The 18,841-nt window shown below is 38.1% G+C and overlaps 1 protein-coding gene across 1 annotated transcript in view; it reads right to left on the reverse strand.

The window, feature by feature from the left end:
- The window catches only part of SEMA3C (semaphorin 3C), a 131,609-nt gene that overhangs the window by 11,190 nt on the left and 101,578 nt on the right, over positions 1-18,841 (reverse strand). Inside the window, exons 11-16 of the mRNA XM_018563567.1 lie at positions 14,480-14,624; positions 12,279-12,501; positions 7,969-8,057; positions 6,263-6,304; positions 1,346-1,503; positions 826-893 (exon numbers count right to left, since the gene is read on the reverse strand). Of these exons, the coding sequence (XP_018419069.1) occupies positions 826-893; positions 1,346-1,503; positions 6,263-6,304; positions 7,969-8,057; positions 12,279-12,501; positions 14,480-14,624 (725 nt within the window). The remainder of the gene's footprint in view (positions 1-825; positions 894-1,345; positions 1,504-6,262; positions 6,305-7,968; positions 8,058-12,278; positions 12,502-14,479; positions 14,625-18,841) is intronic.

Below are 18,841 nucleotides of genomic sequence, written 5' to 3' on the forward strand. Positions count from 1 at the left end.
CCCCCCCCCCCTCTCCGACACACCTACATTGTGCACAAGGTGAGCAGAGGAAGTGAAGTTATTAGCTCATGGCATTTCTGGCAAGATCAACAGGTATTCTATACACATTCAACAAATATATTTATTTTTAGGGTTTATATACACATTATGATTGCTTAGGTTTATGTTTTAATTTACTTTCGATGTCTCAAAGCTCTTATGTTGTACAGCCAGTGTTACCATTTGCCTTCATTGCCATTTTCCCTATGCTTTTGGCTACCCCCGCCCTGCAAGATTTAAGTGCTCGTTTTTGTTACACTCACCTGATCCTCAGAGCCAGCTTGCTCTTAGACCATTCCCTTCTGTCTCGCACTGTGTATAGGATGTGAGGATGCTGACAGACATACAGTACCGTTGCTTCTGCAGAGGAGGAGAGAGGCTCCAGGGACAAGTCTAAGAGAAAGCAAGCTCTGAGGATAAGGTGAGGATAACTTTGCTATTTTTGATTCTAGACAAAAAACCCCAAACACTTAACCCTTGCAGTGCGGGGGTAGCCTCACTGCAAGGATTAAGAAAAATTTTCCCTGGAGTTCCGCTTTAAGATGTGGCCCACAAAAAGGAGAGTGTGGCAAGTGTGCAAACACTGCATGGTATAGAAAAGATATGTGTATGCAAAATTACATTAGATTTAGAAAACTGCAATGGAACTATACCTAAGCTTTCAGTCAGTAAACACTGGTTATTTCTGAAAGTTCCAACTCATTGATTAGCGAACTAGTAAAATGTATATTATTATTTCAACATGAGGCAATTGAAAAAGACATATGAAGACAACATGTTATGCACCTTTCAAGTTAAATCCACGGCACTGAGTAACCGGATTTCCATGTTTTATGTCCTGTCTTCTACTTCTCCTACAAGACAGAAAAACAATGCAAGAGTCAATTTTTTGAAATACAAAGAGAACTTTAAAAAAAATATTTTGTATTTTGCTAGCGATCCTGTATGCAAACGTAGTTACCAAACCTCGGTATAGTATGAGCTGCCATTTTAAAACTTTACGTAGTTTTGTTGGATACCCTCAAAACTCACATGTTACAGCTATTATGGGTAAATTTTAGTAACACGGTCACAGCTGGGAGCAATTATTGTGAATACTGATCGAGGCGTCTCAGTGGTATGATAGGCAAATGCAATAGTACATATTAATGGAGAAGGATGTTCACGATTTTACCACTGGTATTCTATACATATTTTCTCAGTCTCGGTTTCATTAAGGGTTAGGGACTTTATTTAAGTGTTAAATGTAGGGTTACATTTAGAAGGGGAGGTTGCTTTTAGTGCATATTACCTTCCAGACACTCACCTTTTCCCTGATGGATAAAATCTGGAACAATACTTTCCATCCCAGGCACAGTAGGGATCTCTGGCTAGGCAGCAGTCAGCACATGCAGTTCCATAGATATGGCAGCGATGTAAAGATACTTGAGTGACTCCTTCTTCTGAACTAACATACAGTTGTTGCTGTGAAAAAAATTTACTATGAAACACAATGTTTTAGTATAAAATCATTTTGAACTATAGATGGCATAAAAAGACAGCTTGCCTGCATGTTCAGCAGCCCTTACCATCAGAAAATATAAAATTATTTCAGAGGTTATATTTGGAGATCTAAATGCTTCTGCTATTAGAAAATGGATAAAGGCTTTTGTTTAGGCCAGGTCTTGTTAAAATATATTTAGACCTTATCAAAGTTTAGTAAAAAAAGTATTTGTTTCACAGTAGGATTAAAACATTGTTTTTCTTTTTTTCTTTTAGTTCATTCAAAACATAAAAGTGGCTCACCAGGAAAACAGCTGATACACAGATGAGATACAATCTGAGATTTGTACATATATGTTTACTCTTTTTTACATTTCAGAAGATTTGTAATTTTGCCAAGTCATTCCTGTAATACAAACACTTCTGTAAGACCACTCTGCTACTTCCTGGACCAGCTAATGCTCACTGGACTGGAGGGATAATCCCGATCCACTGTACAATTAGGAAGCTGGAGGCACAGAGAGGTGATTGAGAAAGCTACAACAGGAAGACAAATTGCTTAAAGTGTTTATATAGCCAAAACCTATTTTTATGTAATTTTGGATAAAGTAGGGAACAATTTTAACACCTGTTTTATTGCTGTCTGTGTCCCAGCTAGGCAGATTCATCATCTTTGTCCTAGTGACATTTATCAGTGTTGGGAAATACAACTTTTTTGAGTTTCACCGAGAACAAAAAGATTTTCCAATGGGACACTGCTGTGCTCGTTTGGTCACTACTGCCAAAGGATCCAGAGAGTAACCACCTCAAAAGGGAGATGTCCTTTTCACTGGCCAGTGAGGGAGCCATCACCAAATCTACGCTCTACAGGAGTGGTGAGCGGCTGATGTGCACCTGTTACTGCTGAACTTAACACATGCTTATAAACAGAATTCTGGGCCCCAACACTGGCTAGCCTAAAATGTCACTGCTGACCAGTAGCATGGGGAACTAGGGACATTCTGAGCTGAGTCATTCAACTTAGTTATATCCAAATGGGATTGCTTCAATTAGCTCAGTATTGTCTAATACTGTTATTAGACAGGTGGCTGAGGTGTTCTATTGTGTGCATATTCATTCTTGTTATTGTTCACCATATCCATTTATATGTTGATTCAGCATATTGTTTGTTTAGAAAAGCATTCATAAAAAAACCCACAAAGTGTGAATCCATCCACAGTGGTTCATATATCCGCCGGTTCCTTCAGGGGTGAGCACTACATATGTTTTGCCATGACATGACTGAGGGGGAGAGCACAGAGGATCAACCTAGTGCTCCACACCAGGAGAGGTAATCACCAGTAAGGGGAACTTCTACCTGAAATATGATGAGCCTTAATGGAAGCCATTATTCCACTGGTTGTTTCCAGTCCCCATAGAGTAATGTTTTACATACATACATCTAAAAGATCCTATGCCTGGAACAGCAGTCTGATCCTCCAACTGCAGGGCAGAACATACTACTTAAATCAGATTATCAAGACTTCTTTGTAAATTTGAGTCAAATAGAAAATGCAGTCTCTTCAGGAGAAGACTGAATCTGAGTCAGAGATGGTAATGGCAGCCTCAGAAACCCTTTGAGGTGGAGGTACAGTAGGGCCAGAATTAGATTCTGCCGTTGATGGTGCCAAAGCCAGCTTGGAGCCTCTGCAAGCAAATTGCTTCAATAATCGTGCACAAACTTGATACAAAGTAAAACACACAAAGTGGATATTAGAGATCTTGTGTACACATGGGAGGTGTCAGGCTAACCCTGCAGAATTATATAAGACTGTGGATGGCTCTATAGTAAAGGGTGCCCCAGGATCTAGCCTCCAGGCTTTAGATCCTTCTGAAAAATTGCACCTAGACACCATGGGGGAGTTTGGACTTAGATTATCTGATGCAACTGGACTGTTCTCTGTGAGTCTTTTAAAAGACATGTTGCACTATGGAGCAGAAAACAACTAGGCCCAAGGTGAGGCAAGGCCTCACAAAATCACAAAGTTAAGCAGCTGATGCTCAAGAGGGTCATAAACAGCCATAGCTGATCGAGTCAAGAGACTGAAGACTAGATGATCCACAAAGTGCTGAAGAAGCAGGAGCAGCAGTGGGAAGGTACTTCCTCTAGGCTGAATAGTGAGGGAAAAGCACAGAGTGTGTGCGGATGACATCAGTGCTCAGTCCCTTCAGTTACTGCTGTAAAATGGCTGGAATTTAAAATGGCGCCCAATGGTGCCAACTGTTAGGTATCTTCCAGTGCTTCATCCTGACTGGCCTTACTCACTACATGAGTCCTTAGAGACTGGGTAATACCAGAGGCTGTGCCATGATTCTTGACCTTGAGTGTGCTCTGAGACTAACTAACACAGTACACAGAGGTCTGGAAAGTGCCATAATGCAGAGCAAAGTGAAATTTCAGGCTAGCCTCGCCATGTCCAGAGGTCTATTTACTATGTGAGTCTTTAGAGACTGGGTCACATCAGGAACTGTGCCATGGCTCTGGACCTAGTGAGCGCTCTGCTAGTAACACAGTACACTAAGGTCTGGAAAGTGCCTCAATGCAGAGCCCAGTCCCTGAAGGTCACATTTCAGGCAAGCCCCGCAATTTTCAAACCAGCGGGGTCCAGTGATGGCCTTCACAGCTACTGATACACTGGTCCAGATAGCTGCCAGTAGAGACACAAGCAACGTTTTTCAAGTCTGGATTGAACTAATTTGCAGTGAATCAAGTATTTTGATTGAAGAAAAGGTCAAATTAAAAAATAAGATTAAAAAAGTAGAGATTTTCTTAGAGGAACTTAGGAAAGGCGTTCAATCTCCTAGGACACTAGCAAAAATTGAAGCATGATGGTTGGTGGTGCGGTTAGACAGGGGCTGGCTTAAGGTTTTTATTTGTCAGTGTCTACCCCAACCCCCAACAGTTTGGCTATACATACACTTATAATTATGAACTATGTGTGTCAATTGCATTATTACAAATCCTCCGTCTGCCTATATTTTACCTTAGAGTAAACCATGTCATTGCTCTGACTATCCCATCTAACAGTACATGTGCATACAAGTTCTTATAAGCACTTTATTGTTCTCTCTTTATTGTTCTCTCTCTCCTGTCTCCTAGCAATCTCTAAATAGAAACTGTGAAAATGCAGTGTAAAAATTTACCTTTTTCTATCGGCTAACGTCAGCCAATTAAAAAAAATAGTTCCAGCGAATCAAAAAAGGCAGACTGTAGACTTTTCCTTCAAAAGTCTGATTTCCAGCCTGAATTTCACAGCTGCTATCAAGGGCCTTTTTTGACAGATGTGGCAGGAGATAGGCTGCAATAAAGAGTTTACAACAGCCTCCATGCACAGGTACTGTTATAATGGATAACAAGAAGAATAGTATGGTTTATTTTAATACAGCCTTATTTTGTCTTCCTAGGGCAGACCCCTGTGCTCTAAGAGTAACAGGATTGATGGCTCTGTGCTGGAGGGCTCATGAAAACAACCCTAATTATAAAAATCTAGTAAATTAGGTTTATTTGGTTCTTTATGCATAACAGCCATTTGTATTAATTTAACTACTATACTTAAAGTGGACATTTACCCATATTTTTAGAGTAACAACAAACACACCTTTAGTAATGACAATCTACAAACACATACTTCTAAATAATTGCCGGCTTCGTATTCTTTGCATAACTTTTTTCTATTTTCTTTCCCTAGTCTTCTGACAGTGGCCATGTTTACTAAGGGCAGATTACTAGCTCTCCTTTTACTTCCTGGATTCCTGGCACATGTGACTAGACATGTGACTAGACATGTGACTAGGACATGTGACCATGCACATCATCTCAGGGGAGGAAAACGCTTTTCCCTAAGATCTCATGAGATTACAGATGAGATTTCCCAGCATCGCTCTGCTGATGACAAGGCAATCCCAGTGTGAATTGCTTTGGCAAACTGAAGTCATTTTGCCCTTTCAAAGCAGTAAGTGAATGCTCTGCAAGTCTACGTATTTCAAAATTACAGCATTTTGCACCTGACATGTCTATGATGTTATTATTAATCATCATACAGAGGGATGCATTGGTAGAATTAAATTTTTGAGTGTAAAGGCCCACTTTAATATACACAATATATGGTAATATTCACATGTTAATATGAAATACCTAATCAAAATGTATAAAGTCATATGCAGTTTTTGCAACTACAATGAAGAGCTTTCAGATATTCATGTAGCAGTATTATAAGATGGGAGAAAGAAATATGTTCTAACAAATGATAATTTAAAACATACTCAAATAGTTACAGATAACCCTTCGGTTGCCCTGTGTGTGCTTTAAGGAACAGAAGATTTCTAACTTTTAAGTGTCATCTCAAGAAACTAAAATGATGTGCCTGGAATAAGATACATTTTTCCCATTATTATAGCTTAGGAAATTAATTTTTTCAAGCTCAAACTGTAATTATAGTGATCATAGTTGCCAGCAAAAATGAATGTAATCTGTCATCGGTCTTCATTAAATAAATAGGGAATCTTAGTGTTGCGCAATGCTAAGCTTGTGGCTACAGCTCCAACTACAAGCACACTAAATTAGATAAAGCTGTGCTGTGAAAGAGCCATACATAGAATTCTGAAACATCCAACATCAAGACAATTAATGTGACTTGCACGCTACACAGTCCAGTTGCAAGTTTTAGTTAGGTTCAGTTTGAGTTAGGCTCGGGTGTGTTACCTTTTTTGAAGAAATCTTCATTGAGGTTACTGGAGCATGACTCTAAGGAAAGAGGAAAATACCCCAGTGAGAAATAAAACCACATAATGTCAATATTTTGCTAAATGATAGGAGGTTATGTCCTTATTACTACAACTTTAAAATAACAATAATATGCACTGTGTACTCATCTGACAAAAACAGAGGTTTTTCCCATTGAAGTATGCAGCCGCAGAGTCCAGTAAAAACTAAAGACAGATGATGTGACAGCGACCCCTTTGGTTATCACTGGCAAAAAATAGTTTGTATGACAAACTGACACCAATACCACTCATTTCTTATCATGGTGACACTGGTACAGAAAGTGAGGAGAAATTTTCTTTGTGGGGTCAAAGAGCATTAAAATATTGCAGAGGTACTAACTTGTTTGAATATTAGACAAAACTTACAAACAGGGGGGTAACTACACATCATGGGCCCCATAGAACATTTTTTATGGGGCCTCCTGGAAACTTCTCTACGGTCATTGTTCTAACCTAAAGTATGTCTATAGCGGGGAGAGGTAGCAGGAGAGCTGTCAACATTGTCAGTACAGTACCAGGGACCCAAGCTGGGGACAGATGTTGTCAGGGGAAAAAGCGGGCATCAATTAATGCAAATAACTTTTAACCTTAATTTTCCATCTACCTACTCTGTCCTCAGTAGCTCACCAGTCCTTTTCAGAATCTCAGATGTTAGGAGCTAAGCCCTCCCACCCTTTCCACTGCTACAGTAAGTATGTACAAACGTCTATCTTGCCAGTGTTTATGTGAGTAGACACTGTGGGATTTCTTTACAGCCTGGGGAAGACTGCATTAGGCTCGAGGGCTAATTTCAGTGCTGGCTGGGATGATCAGAAGCTCTAAGGGCAATACATTTACAGCACTAGGACTAATCTAATTCTCCTTACTGCACAGCCTGCAAAGAGGGATCCATGACCAGTGACAACAATTTTGAAACCTCTTTCTGTCCTCCTAATGGCAGCTATTCTTGTTGACTGGAAATGTTAGCGGGGGTACAGGCCAGTGCCAACAGTAACCTCTGCAATCCTTAAAGATACAATATTAGATTTGTGTTATATCCACACACGCACAGAGTTTGTATGCTTAATTTGTCTCAACAACCCCCCTTAGTAGGACCCCCTTCCACACCCAGGCCCCATAGCAGCCTTGTGGACTACTATGGCTATTGTTATGACACTGCCTACAAAACATTTTGGGTGTTGCTGAGCACTAACTGAAAGATTTTATATTAAGTAAAAACACACTTTTAAATAAAGTCTACACCATGAAAAAGTATTTTACATCACTGGCCATGGGTACCTCATTGGCTTGCACAAAATAAATATTATTAGCATAATATAAAACATATTTTATGTTAATCCAATTTTAGTGACAGCATTACTTCCCATTTGTTACATCCAAGTAACAAACACATTTCTGTTTAAATTCCCACACTGACTTAACACAGAGATAGCTGAATTTATCTTGTCCGACATTAAGTCTGAATATACTCACTGAGGTCATAGTTGCAGTTTACCAAACATTACGTTATTTCAAGGCTGTTTTTTTTCTAAATCAAACACACATTACAACACCATTCTATAGTGTGATTTACAGTGCTAAGATTGTCAGATCAAAGTTGTATGTAAACATGTTCACTTTTAGAAACAGAAGCTTGTGCCAAACCTTGAAAACCTCCAGCTCTTCCAGAATCAGTTCACTGCTTCCAGAACTGTTACCAGGAAGGACAATCACTTTCTGTACTGTTCCTTTGTCTAGGAGTGCAAACAATACAATAACAATTACTGTTACAGAAACTGGTTTAAAGGGTAAAACATGTAAGTTACAATTAAAACAGTTTATCATATGTTATGATTAAAGTCCATAGAGGTGGGATATCGCAGTGCGGTTACCAACACCTGCTTTAGCTGTTCAGAGATCAACAGAAATCTTTGTGATGGCATGATACAGTATTTTACATTTTCTTTGGATTAGTACTGATGTCATAGTAGCATTGCGATAATTATTTAACTAACAAGACTGTGTGTAGTAATGGAACAAGGCAATGTAGACTGTTTCCTGCTGTTCTAATCACTCTGCCCTTGCACACCTTTGTGCCTGATAATGGCAATGCTCACAATACCTTCCTAGCCTGTTCTTCCTATTCTACCATACTTTATTCTATTCAATCCCATATTATATTAAAGTGATACTAAATTCAGGACCTAAATCTTAAAAATGCATTCAAGTACCTTACCTATTTACAGAAAAATACCTTATTTGTGTACCACTGTCCTTCCTTGTGGAGGGTGGCCACACTTGTTCCCGATGGTACCTATGTGTGTTGTAAAGTAGCGACAGTCCAAGCTTGCTCCCATGATGGACTACAATGTCAGGTTTAGTTTACTAATTCGAGACTTAGATTTTAGTCTTCCACAGGAGTGAGCTTGGAGTGGTGGCTACTTTACAAAACACACAGTGACAATAGGGAAGAAACATAGCCACCCTCCAGAAGGAAGGAGAGTGTGAGCACCTGAGTAATGCAGAAATAAGCTACATTTTTGATAATAAGGTACTTAAATGCATTTTTAAGATTTAACTCCTGAGTTTAGTGTCACCTTAATCTGCACACATTTGCAAGTATAAATAGTGTAAAAAAAAACCAAACATCTTGCTTAGGGACCTGGAACTTCTTCGTTTTTCCAGTTGTGTAGTGTCTGTATTTTCTTGCCCATGTATCTGAACCCTGAAATACTGTATATTGATACTCTGTTTAAACAAGAACTGTAGACAAATAGAGCTGACACAGTTCACTTGGCACCAGGCTATTGAAATCAAAGCCTCCTGAAAGTTATTGGATCCATTCCCCTTGTGATTTTGGCAGCACTAAACCTCTTAATTCTATCACCATATTAGTCCACTATCCTCAAAATGTTAGAAACTGTGTAAACTACGTTATCCTTGCTTGCTGGTGTAAAATTAGAGCTGCTTATTCCAAGCGTTAGAGTATTAGGATACCTTCTATTGAGATATTGGGGGTGATTTACTAACCTAAACACACACACGCACAAGGTGCGTGTGCATTTTTACACAGCAAAACGTATTTATCAACCAAACACAAGCAACGTGTCACATTTTCACGCCGTTATGGCGCGTTTTTATGTATTTATGTACGTGCGCGGCATGTAGCATGCGCCATAGGCTACACGCCGCTCTAATAGCAGCATGCAAGTCTCTAAAAGCATATTTCCACTAATGCCATATATGGAAAATCATGCACATGATGCATATATAATGCTGCTTCACAGTTTAGACAAAAATGGTTAGCTCATGCATTTACATTCCTGCATTCATCAACGCAAGCAACACAACGTAGAGCTCATTTACACAACATCACCTTGCAATTCATGCAGGGCTTTGCATAACACACCTGCTGGCTGTGTACACACTACAAAGGTGTCTAGATTCCACCAATAGATCATGCTGGGAGGAAACACACTACAGAGGTGTATACTTGTTCGTGGCGTGTTTATAAGGTTAGTAAATCAACCCCATTCTGTTACATAGACATTTTTGTTGCATACTTGAACAATATACTAGATTTTGTTGGGGGGCAGGAGTCCTGTTTACATTCTCCTATTGCTTGTTTGCATTAAAGCAAATTAATCATTGTTCAGTATTTCTGTGTAAAATCCTGTGTGTCCAAGCGGCTTATTTGGAAGAAAGGGGATCATGAAAGCTTTTGCAGAAAGCATAGCATGTCATCACTTGATAAATGTATGTGGGAACAGACAGAGTTTATATGAAGCTCTTTTCACCCAAACCTTTTTGTGATAGCAGTTCCATAAAATTTAAATAGTATGACACAGTCTGGTCCAACACTATAAAGTTATCCAATAGGAATGTTAAGCCTAGCAGTGTTCAAATGCTTTGGCACACACGGCAATAAACATGCCTAGCTAGCTATAAAGCTAATGCAGCTGAAGATAGGAACTACACTCTTCACTTAATTCTATATCACTATCTGTCATGGATTTACAGCAGAAGCAATTTGGGTCCTTCTGTGATTAACTGCATTATATAAAAATTAGCAGCCGATGCTGACAGTGTTTTCATTGCACAGAAATGATAAACTTTTACTAACATGACTAAAATAAAATAGCCTAGATAACTCTAAATATTTTGTATAATTTGACACCTTTATTTACTGTGTTTATATTTGCTGCACATATTTATGATTGGGCTGTTTTGTTTGCATAAAAGTTTCCCTCATGATTTAATAAAAGGTACAGTTCAACCAAATCCAAATTAAGTTCTGAATTTCCCACACGTTTTGGAGATTGTTTATTGGTGAGATCTCTGCGCACAAAATCTCATCTCTTACAGCCACTAAATGAACATTTCTTTTACTGATTTTTCTCATTACAGAAAAAAGGGCAAGGTTAAAATCAGAGTATTTGATTACTGCAGGTTTAATTGCTGCAGTCTTCTAGTAAAGGTACCTCGGCTTATATTCGGGACGGCTTATACTCGAGTATATACGGTATATACATTTTGGGAGAGTTTTGCTTTGCATAAAGTACATTTTTTTTTACCCAGGATCATCCATAAGAAAAAGGAAGCTTCCACATCCTCACTTCCATTACTTAGCTGAGGTTCCTCTAGTTTGAGGGCAGTGAATATCTTAACCGTTCCTTGCATTTTGATGCAAGGTTTGCTTTGAAGCTGAACTCCAATCTTATCTTCAGTCTTGCACAGCTGAACAAGCTCCTTTCCTGTACTAAATTTGCTTACCCTGATTTGCTTGCACATTGTGATCTTCTCACAGTGTACATTAGAAGTTGCAGCAAGTAAAAAAAAAAAGCCTGCCTCATTTCCTTGCTGGAGGACCTCCAACATCAGGGAAGGCAGAATATAACCAGATTAAACTTCAGTTTTAAGGATCAGTGAGCCAGTGAGTGTGGCAATAATATTTGTTAATATGAAATAAACACAGCAAATAAAGGTTATATTGTATGGCATATTTCCATGGTATACTTCTGCAGTGCTATGACTTCACACACCAAAATGTATCCTGTTGAAAGCCTTTAAGTTAACCAAGGGCAGGGAGCGCATGCCCCAAAGGACTTCTTTCAGTTTGGACAGGGATTCACTGCCAGTCTGTATTGCCTGGAGTGAACTGGTTTCCATTCAATGGACTGTTTTATAAAGCATTTCACTCACTTCTGCTAGTGCAGATACTTTGCAGTATATTCAATGCACCTAAACAGACCTGTTGTATCATATATTAACAAGAAGGGTTAGGTGCTGACATACAATGTGCCAAATTACTGGTGCCGAATAACCTATCACCAAATGTAAACGATTCATTTTTTTTTCACTGTAGAATATTAAAACCTATTAGAACTCTAAATTAATGTATCTGTCTAGGTATTCTCTATTGCTATGTATAAACAGCAAAACTCGATATTGCACAATAGAGCTTGGTTCTGCAGTTTACAATGTGGTGATAACAACCCAGATGAAATGTAGTAAATGGCAGAACATAACAGAAACTTTCACTCTCTGATGTAATTAAAACTGTATTTCCATATGTAAATATATCCTTACATAAACTGAAAACTTTCATACTGTAAACATATGTGTACAAGATGAACCCTCAGACAGCTACCGATCTTATTATTTTTAAAAGGGAACATATTATCTACTTTAAACAATAAGACAGATGTGTGTAATGCAACATTTAAACATGCCACACACAGAATACTGGCCCAATATCACAGCATGTGATCTCAAACTAACTAAACACAGTCTCTACTATTCTAATTACGATGTTTCTTAAAGATACACTAAACTATGAACAAAGAAAAGGCCATGGAAAATATTTTACAATGGACATTGCCAAGCAGCAAAATATTCAATTTTGCACACACGCACACTAAACACTGCTCAGGCAAATAAATGGTGATGTTTAGTAATGTTTATATTCCTCTTACCTGTTCCAAGAAATAGGACATGGTACTTTCCATCTGCTGCGTTCACTCTGTCCACTGCTATCTTTGTATACTTGTAGTCTGTTCCTGTCCTTATTAGAAGAGGCTTCTTGTGTACCGGATAAATGGAGTTGAACATAAGTGGATGATTTCTAATAAATGTAACAACATCATCTGGGAATTCCTTTGTTGTCAGTACAGTTGGGGTAAATGCACCTCCAGGACACTGCAAATAACAGTACATGTATTAAATTACTACACATCTGTATTCTAGAAATGGATCTTTAAAACGGAACGCCAGCGAATAGTTTTTTCTAAAGTTAAGAATTTTACTGCTGGGCTTCCCTTACTTTCTGTGTGATGCTTGGGAAAAGAATATTTCCAGTGGTGGAAATAAAGGCATTTTCATTGTAGAATGTGGAAGGGTTTGACACTGACAAATTTTACTGCTGTCTGTATACATGAATGTAACCTTCAACCTCACGTCATGTGTGGTCATCTAGACAGAAAGTGAGGAGAGGTCTCCCCCTCTTTGGTACTCAAAGTGATGTGTCAGTGTGTCAGAGTGGTGGGCATCCATGTGAAGCATCATGTAACCACATGAGGATGCCTGAATAGCATTTATTATGACAATTTAGTGTTTTAATATATTGACAGGCTTCCTTCAGAGGTCTGCTCAGGAGTTCAATATGATTAGTCAGAATGTATCTTTTACTGGCTGGATGTATAGAAAAATGAAGACAAATGCTCAACAAAATGTCCACATCAATAATATACATTGGATATACATTGGTAGCCTACAGACATTTTCTGCAGAGGCTAAAGAAATCAGGAGACATCAAACGGATATCCAAACACAGAAATAATATGCAGTAATTTAGTTTTTTACCTTTTTCTAACACAGATCATAAACCATTAAAAATAACATAAAACCACAGAGATATTCTAAGCCAATTTTTATGCTTCTCTCTTGGCATTACCAAGCAAGGGCTGCTATAAACGGCTATGGTTGGGTGTTGTTTTTTCATATGGTTCTTATATTCACTGAAATACAGCAATCACCCACAGGTGAGTTCAATTCCATGTTTTTAAAGGAAAGCTGCACTGAGAATTTTTTAGGCTGCCTTTGATGAAGTTTCCTGAAAATGCTAGCTCCCTAGCAGTCATGTTAAACCAATGTTTTCCGTACTTTCTGAGTCCCTGGGGTTGATTTACTAACCTTATAAACACACCACGAACATGTATACACCTCTGTAGTGTGTTCCCTCCCAGCATGATCTATGGGTGGAATCTAAACACCTTTGTAGTGTGTACACACCCAGCAGGTGTGTTGTGCAAAGCCACGCATTGAATTGCAAGGTGATGTTGTGTAAATTAGCTCTATGTTGTGTTGCTTGCGTTGATGAATGCAGGAATGTAAATGCATGAGCTAACCATTTTTGTCTAAACTGTGAAGCAGCATTATATATGCATCATGTGCATGATTTTTCCATATATGGCATTAGTGGAAATATGCTTTTAGAGACTTTTTGGTTGATAAATACGTTTTGCTGTGTGAAAATCACACGCACCTGGTGCATGCGTGTGTTTAGGTTAGTAAATCACCCCCCCCTGACTTGGAGTTCTTATCTCCACTTTAACTGGAAGGGGAAATGTTCATTATAGCCTGGGCTCACAGGCATTGGCTTGAATGATGCTGGGTGTCATTCAACCTGGAGATGGGACAGCAGCAAGCGGCAGAGGACATGGAGAGCAGTGCTGGAGAGAATAAACAGTACACTGAAAACTTTTATTAAAAAAAAAAAACCATAGGGGTTTGGAAAAAATAGCAAATGGAGCTGAGCTTTAAGTGTAAGTAGTAGATTAAGCATTAAGGTTTAATTTTAAGGGTACGATAATTGTTAGGGCTAGGGGGAGGTAGAGATTAATGAAGTGCTAGGGTGAAGATAAATGTCATGAGGATAGGTGATATTTGAGTGGCATAACAGTTAACATTTGTGTTCAAAAGCCCCACATTGAACGGTCTTTTACATTCCATAATTCCTAATAACTGAATTCTGATCTGTATTTTTTCCTCTTGATTACCAGAAGCCTAACTGAAATGTATTGGTTAGAACTCCAATGAGAGAGACAAAAATATTAGTGTTTCTAAAAAAAGAAAATACAAAGATCACATAGGCAAACAATCACTTGATTCAACTTACTGTACCAGGCCTTGGGTATGGAATTCGGCCCTGATAAGGAATCAGCTGGTGGTTGGGTCCTTCTTTGTGAGCAAATGGTCCATTGAACACTGTTTGAATGTCAGGCATGTGATATACACATACTGCAGATCCTTTAAACACAGAGCTAATAAAAAGAAAACACTATTATGGATACCATATAGTATATAATACATAAACATTACATGTAAAAATGCTACAATAACTGTCAAGACTCCTATTTGCCATTATTGGACCCTATTAAATATTTTGAAAACTTGAACTTGCTCTTACTAATTATCAGGAAGCTTTGCTTTGGTGAACTGACATTTTTTAATTCTCTTCAATATATGCATGTCTCTAATCAAGGGGAATTCATACAATTCATGCAATATCATTACATGGAATGTTAAACTAATTGATTATTTACAGATTAGACAAGTCTGCATGCAAATATTTAAGAAAGGTAATGAAGTGTATTTCTCATTGAGCCATACCAACCAATAAAGGATAGGGCTCACATTTTTGTAAAATAAAAACTTTAGTGTTACACTGGGCTCGCAGTTAGGCTCTGGAGACCATGATTTTGTTGTATAGTTTAATTAATGCAGACAAATAATCTGTTCTTCTGCAGATCAAAAAATTTTTTCTACCTTCTGCTTTTCATAAAACCCTCCTACGTGATTTAAATTTTCCTGGGTGCTGGTTTTAAGCTTCGAACCCAGATTAAATACAATTTTCCCTATAAAACATGTGCTTACATTTTCTCTTTAATGTACTGCCTGCATTTTATAATCTAAACTCAGGAGGAACATTCATTCAACATGACTTACGGTATGCCAAGGAATTTTATTCTTTCTGTCAAATGTGCCACAAAGCTTGTGTCTGGACACAGTAGCTTATTTTACTTTTTCTTTTCAGTTGTTTCACTCATAGGTGAATTCCCTCTTGGATTAAATCCACATGTCTAAAGGTTTTTATAACAAAATCTGAAATCCTATCTACTGGCTGGCAACCAGGCCTCATTTCTTAACAATTCCGTCTTTTCTCCATTTAAAACACGTTCTATTTACATTTGTTAAACTTTGGAGGCCTGCTCTCTTAAATAAACTCATTTGTTAAACAGATACTGGAAAAGTACTGCTTCTCTCCAAGCAGACATTGCTTAAAAAAGTAAAAACTAATACATTGTGCTGTATATAACTTTTTTGAAAGCCCACACACAGCTGGAAGTGAAGTGTAGCTCTCATGTCATTTGTGTATTTGATAAGTCTTCTATACAGACTTCCATATGCACTTAAAACTTAGGAGGATAAAAGAGAAAATATAAAAAAAAAAACATATTTATGAATCATTTTCTGTAACATAGCTGGAACGATGCCATGTAGCCTTGTTAATGCTCTATATCTAATGACTGATGTTTTTATATAGCCTCAGTATGGCTTTTAAGTGGATCACTTGGAAAACGTACATGCATGTATTTTTTTTTTCCATCTCAAAAGATCCTTTTCAAGTGCAGTTTAGATAGTTATGGTAGCATTAAGGAAGGGGCTTGTCTACCAGGCTATTAGATTATGTATCCTATAAGTACTCTGAATGGCCATTTCCTACTTTTTTCTGCTTATCTCCTTAGAATAGATCATGGTTATCAACAGACTTCTGTTCAAGCTGCCAAATAAAACTGGAGTGTTGGCAGCTTTTGGAATGCATAAGTATCTGACTAGAAACATCCTAATTAACGTGTACAGATAATATATGACATTTTAGACAATATAAGCCACCCACTGCTGAACATACGGTGGATGTTTGACTAAAGCACACTGTTTCACAGGTAAAATTTATGAGAATTATTATTAAAAATCCAAAAACCTTTAAACGGAAATGAGAAACTCATCTGGTCAGACAAAACTGATCAGTTAAATGTATATGTTCGCTATGTAAGAATTCTTGTAAGTATAAATCCCCCCAAAATTGTGATCACTAATGCATTTATTTCCTTAAAATTAGGTAATATCTATATATTTGTATACTCCAAAAGGGTTAGTTCACCTTATAGTTTAGAAAAAACATCTGCAGCAACTATCAGTATCAGTGCTATCCAGTACCAGTGTCTGTACAACAAATATCAGTGCCAGTCAGAACCAGTGCCTGATTGTTACCAGTGCCAGTCATTTTGTGGGTGTCTGTACTGTCCTGCCACTTCAAAGTCTCTGCAAATTTGATAGGTAGTCAGGAAATCAGATGCTTAACTTATGTTCCTTGAAAGCTTGAAGGTGCTCCTTGGATTTTGGGTCCTTTTAGCTTTGAAAATATTTTTTTTTACATGTGGTATCCATATACTCAGAAGGAGTAGCAGAATGTGTTTTTGGCTTTAATCCTAAGTATGCCTAAGATGTGTGTCAGAAATATCATATTCAAATGATAATACTTTATATTATAACTATTACTTTATAAAAAAACAAACTCAATTTACGTTTGTAATTTACCAAAAAATTGTGGCAAAAAACTATAACTTGAAAATATTTACTATGCATCTTACTAAATACATTGCAATGTCTACTTTAAAAAAGGGGTCATTTTTAGGGTTTTTGTACTGTACTGGCATTTTACATATGCGATCAGTCAGAATGATGTTTGCTAAATTTCAAGGGTTGATACATTAAAAATATACATACCATAGTTTGTAGACTCTATAACTTTCACATAGGCTAAATAATACACCCTTATTTGTTTGTCTGTTTGTTTTTTTACTAAAGAAACAGCACAATATATTTTGCCATAAATTTATGAAAAAAAGATTATTTATTTTATGTTTTATGACAGAAAGTAAGGAGCAAATTGCCTTTTTTCTTTATATAGTAAAAAATAAAAATATTTTGTTTTAAATAAAAGCAAAAGAAAGCTTGTCTCCAAAAACAATATATAAAATGAATTTGTGTACAGAGTTGCAGGAAGGGGGTGTAACATGGTGGTCCTGATGTAGTTAAGGAAGAAGGTTTTCTCTTGACTGCACAATGATTTATAATGTATTAGGGTCTTTTGGATGCAAGTTTACGACAAAGGTGAACTAACCCTTTAAAGAATCATATTGGATTATAAGTTCAAAGTAATTGTTTAAGACAGTAATTAGAAAACATTAACAAACCTATCTAGAAATCAGTAATTAAATTAGTAATATGAATATTCAACAGATAGAGTAGAATGAATTCCGCTAGCTAAATGCTTTGGTTGTGTAGGAAACAATTAGGGAAAGCCACATGCTAACATAACTAACAGAGTAAAAAAACAGAACTGATGAAGCAGCAAGGGAACAATTCAGAACCCATAGAACTACGGATGCACCGATACTGATACTCATACTCGCCCAAATGCTCCAATACCTAGCCAGATACCTGAGCTTCCGGTATCAGGAAGCCGGGCAGCGTGTAATGACTCACCACCTAGCTTCCTGATTGGTCATGAAGCTGGCCAATCAGGAAGCCGGACGACGAGTCATGGAGCCATTGGCTACCCGGCCAATCAGGAAGCTGGGCACCATGTAATGACTCGTTGCCTGGCTTCCTGATTGGCCAGCTTCTCGACACTCAGGAAGCCGGGCAACAAGTCATTACATGGCATGTGGCATCCTGATTGGCCAGAAAGCCGGCTCCATGCTTCCTCGTCACCTGGGGAACATGGAGATGGCTACCTGCTAGTCGGGAAGCCGAGTGGCGAATCTTTACACGCCGCCCAGTTTCCTGGCTAATCATGAAGCCAGGTGGCGAGTCATTAAATGGTGCCTGGCTTCCTTAATGGGACTTCCTATGTCAGTATTCAGTATCGGCGAGTGCCGAAAAAAAATATTGATTGATACTTGTACTTGATACCGAAAAACCGGTATCGGTGCATCCCTACATAGAACTGTTTATATATCTACTCCTTAAGGATTTAAGAGGATCCAAACATACAGTATGTTTTTCAATGCTCCTCCTGCTATACAGGACAGGATATAGCTTACCGCTCTAAGGGGTCTATTCACTAAAGGGTGAAGAGTTTGGAGAAGGCAGGAGAAGTGAACAATCTAAGCCAAAATAGCTGATTTGGAAAAATTCTCCTATTCAGTTCACTTTCCAGCTCAGCTATGTTGTCCTAGATTGTTCACTTCTCCTGCCTTCTCCAAACTCTTCACCCTTTTGTGAATAGACCCCTAAGTCTAGCATGTCTAGCACCCTCTCCTTTCTGCTCCACTACCCACCACACTCTCCTCCTCCACTAACATTGCTCTAGCTCCCTTCAGTATTCACCCCAGGCCCTACATATCACTCCTGACAGACCCTTTCTCTCTTTGCCTAACCCCCCCCCCCTTTCCCTTCCCAATCCCTTCAG

Source organism: Nanorana parkeri, unplaced genomic scaffold, assembly GCF_000935625.1.
Source record: "Nanorana parkeri isolate BGI_ZX_2015 unplaced genomic scaffold, ASM93562v1 scaffold676, whole genome shotgun sequence".
Classification (NCBI taxonomy): Eukaryota; Metazoa; Chordata; class Amphibia; order Anura; family Dicroglossidae; genus Nanorana; species Nanorana parkeri.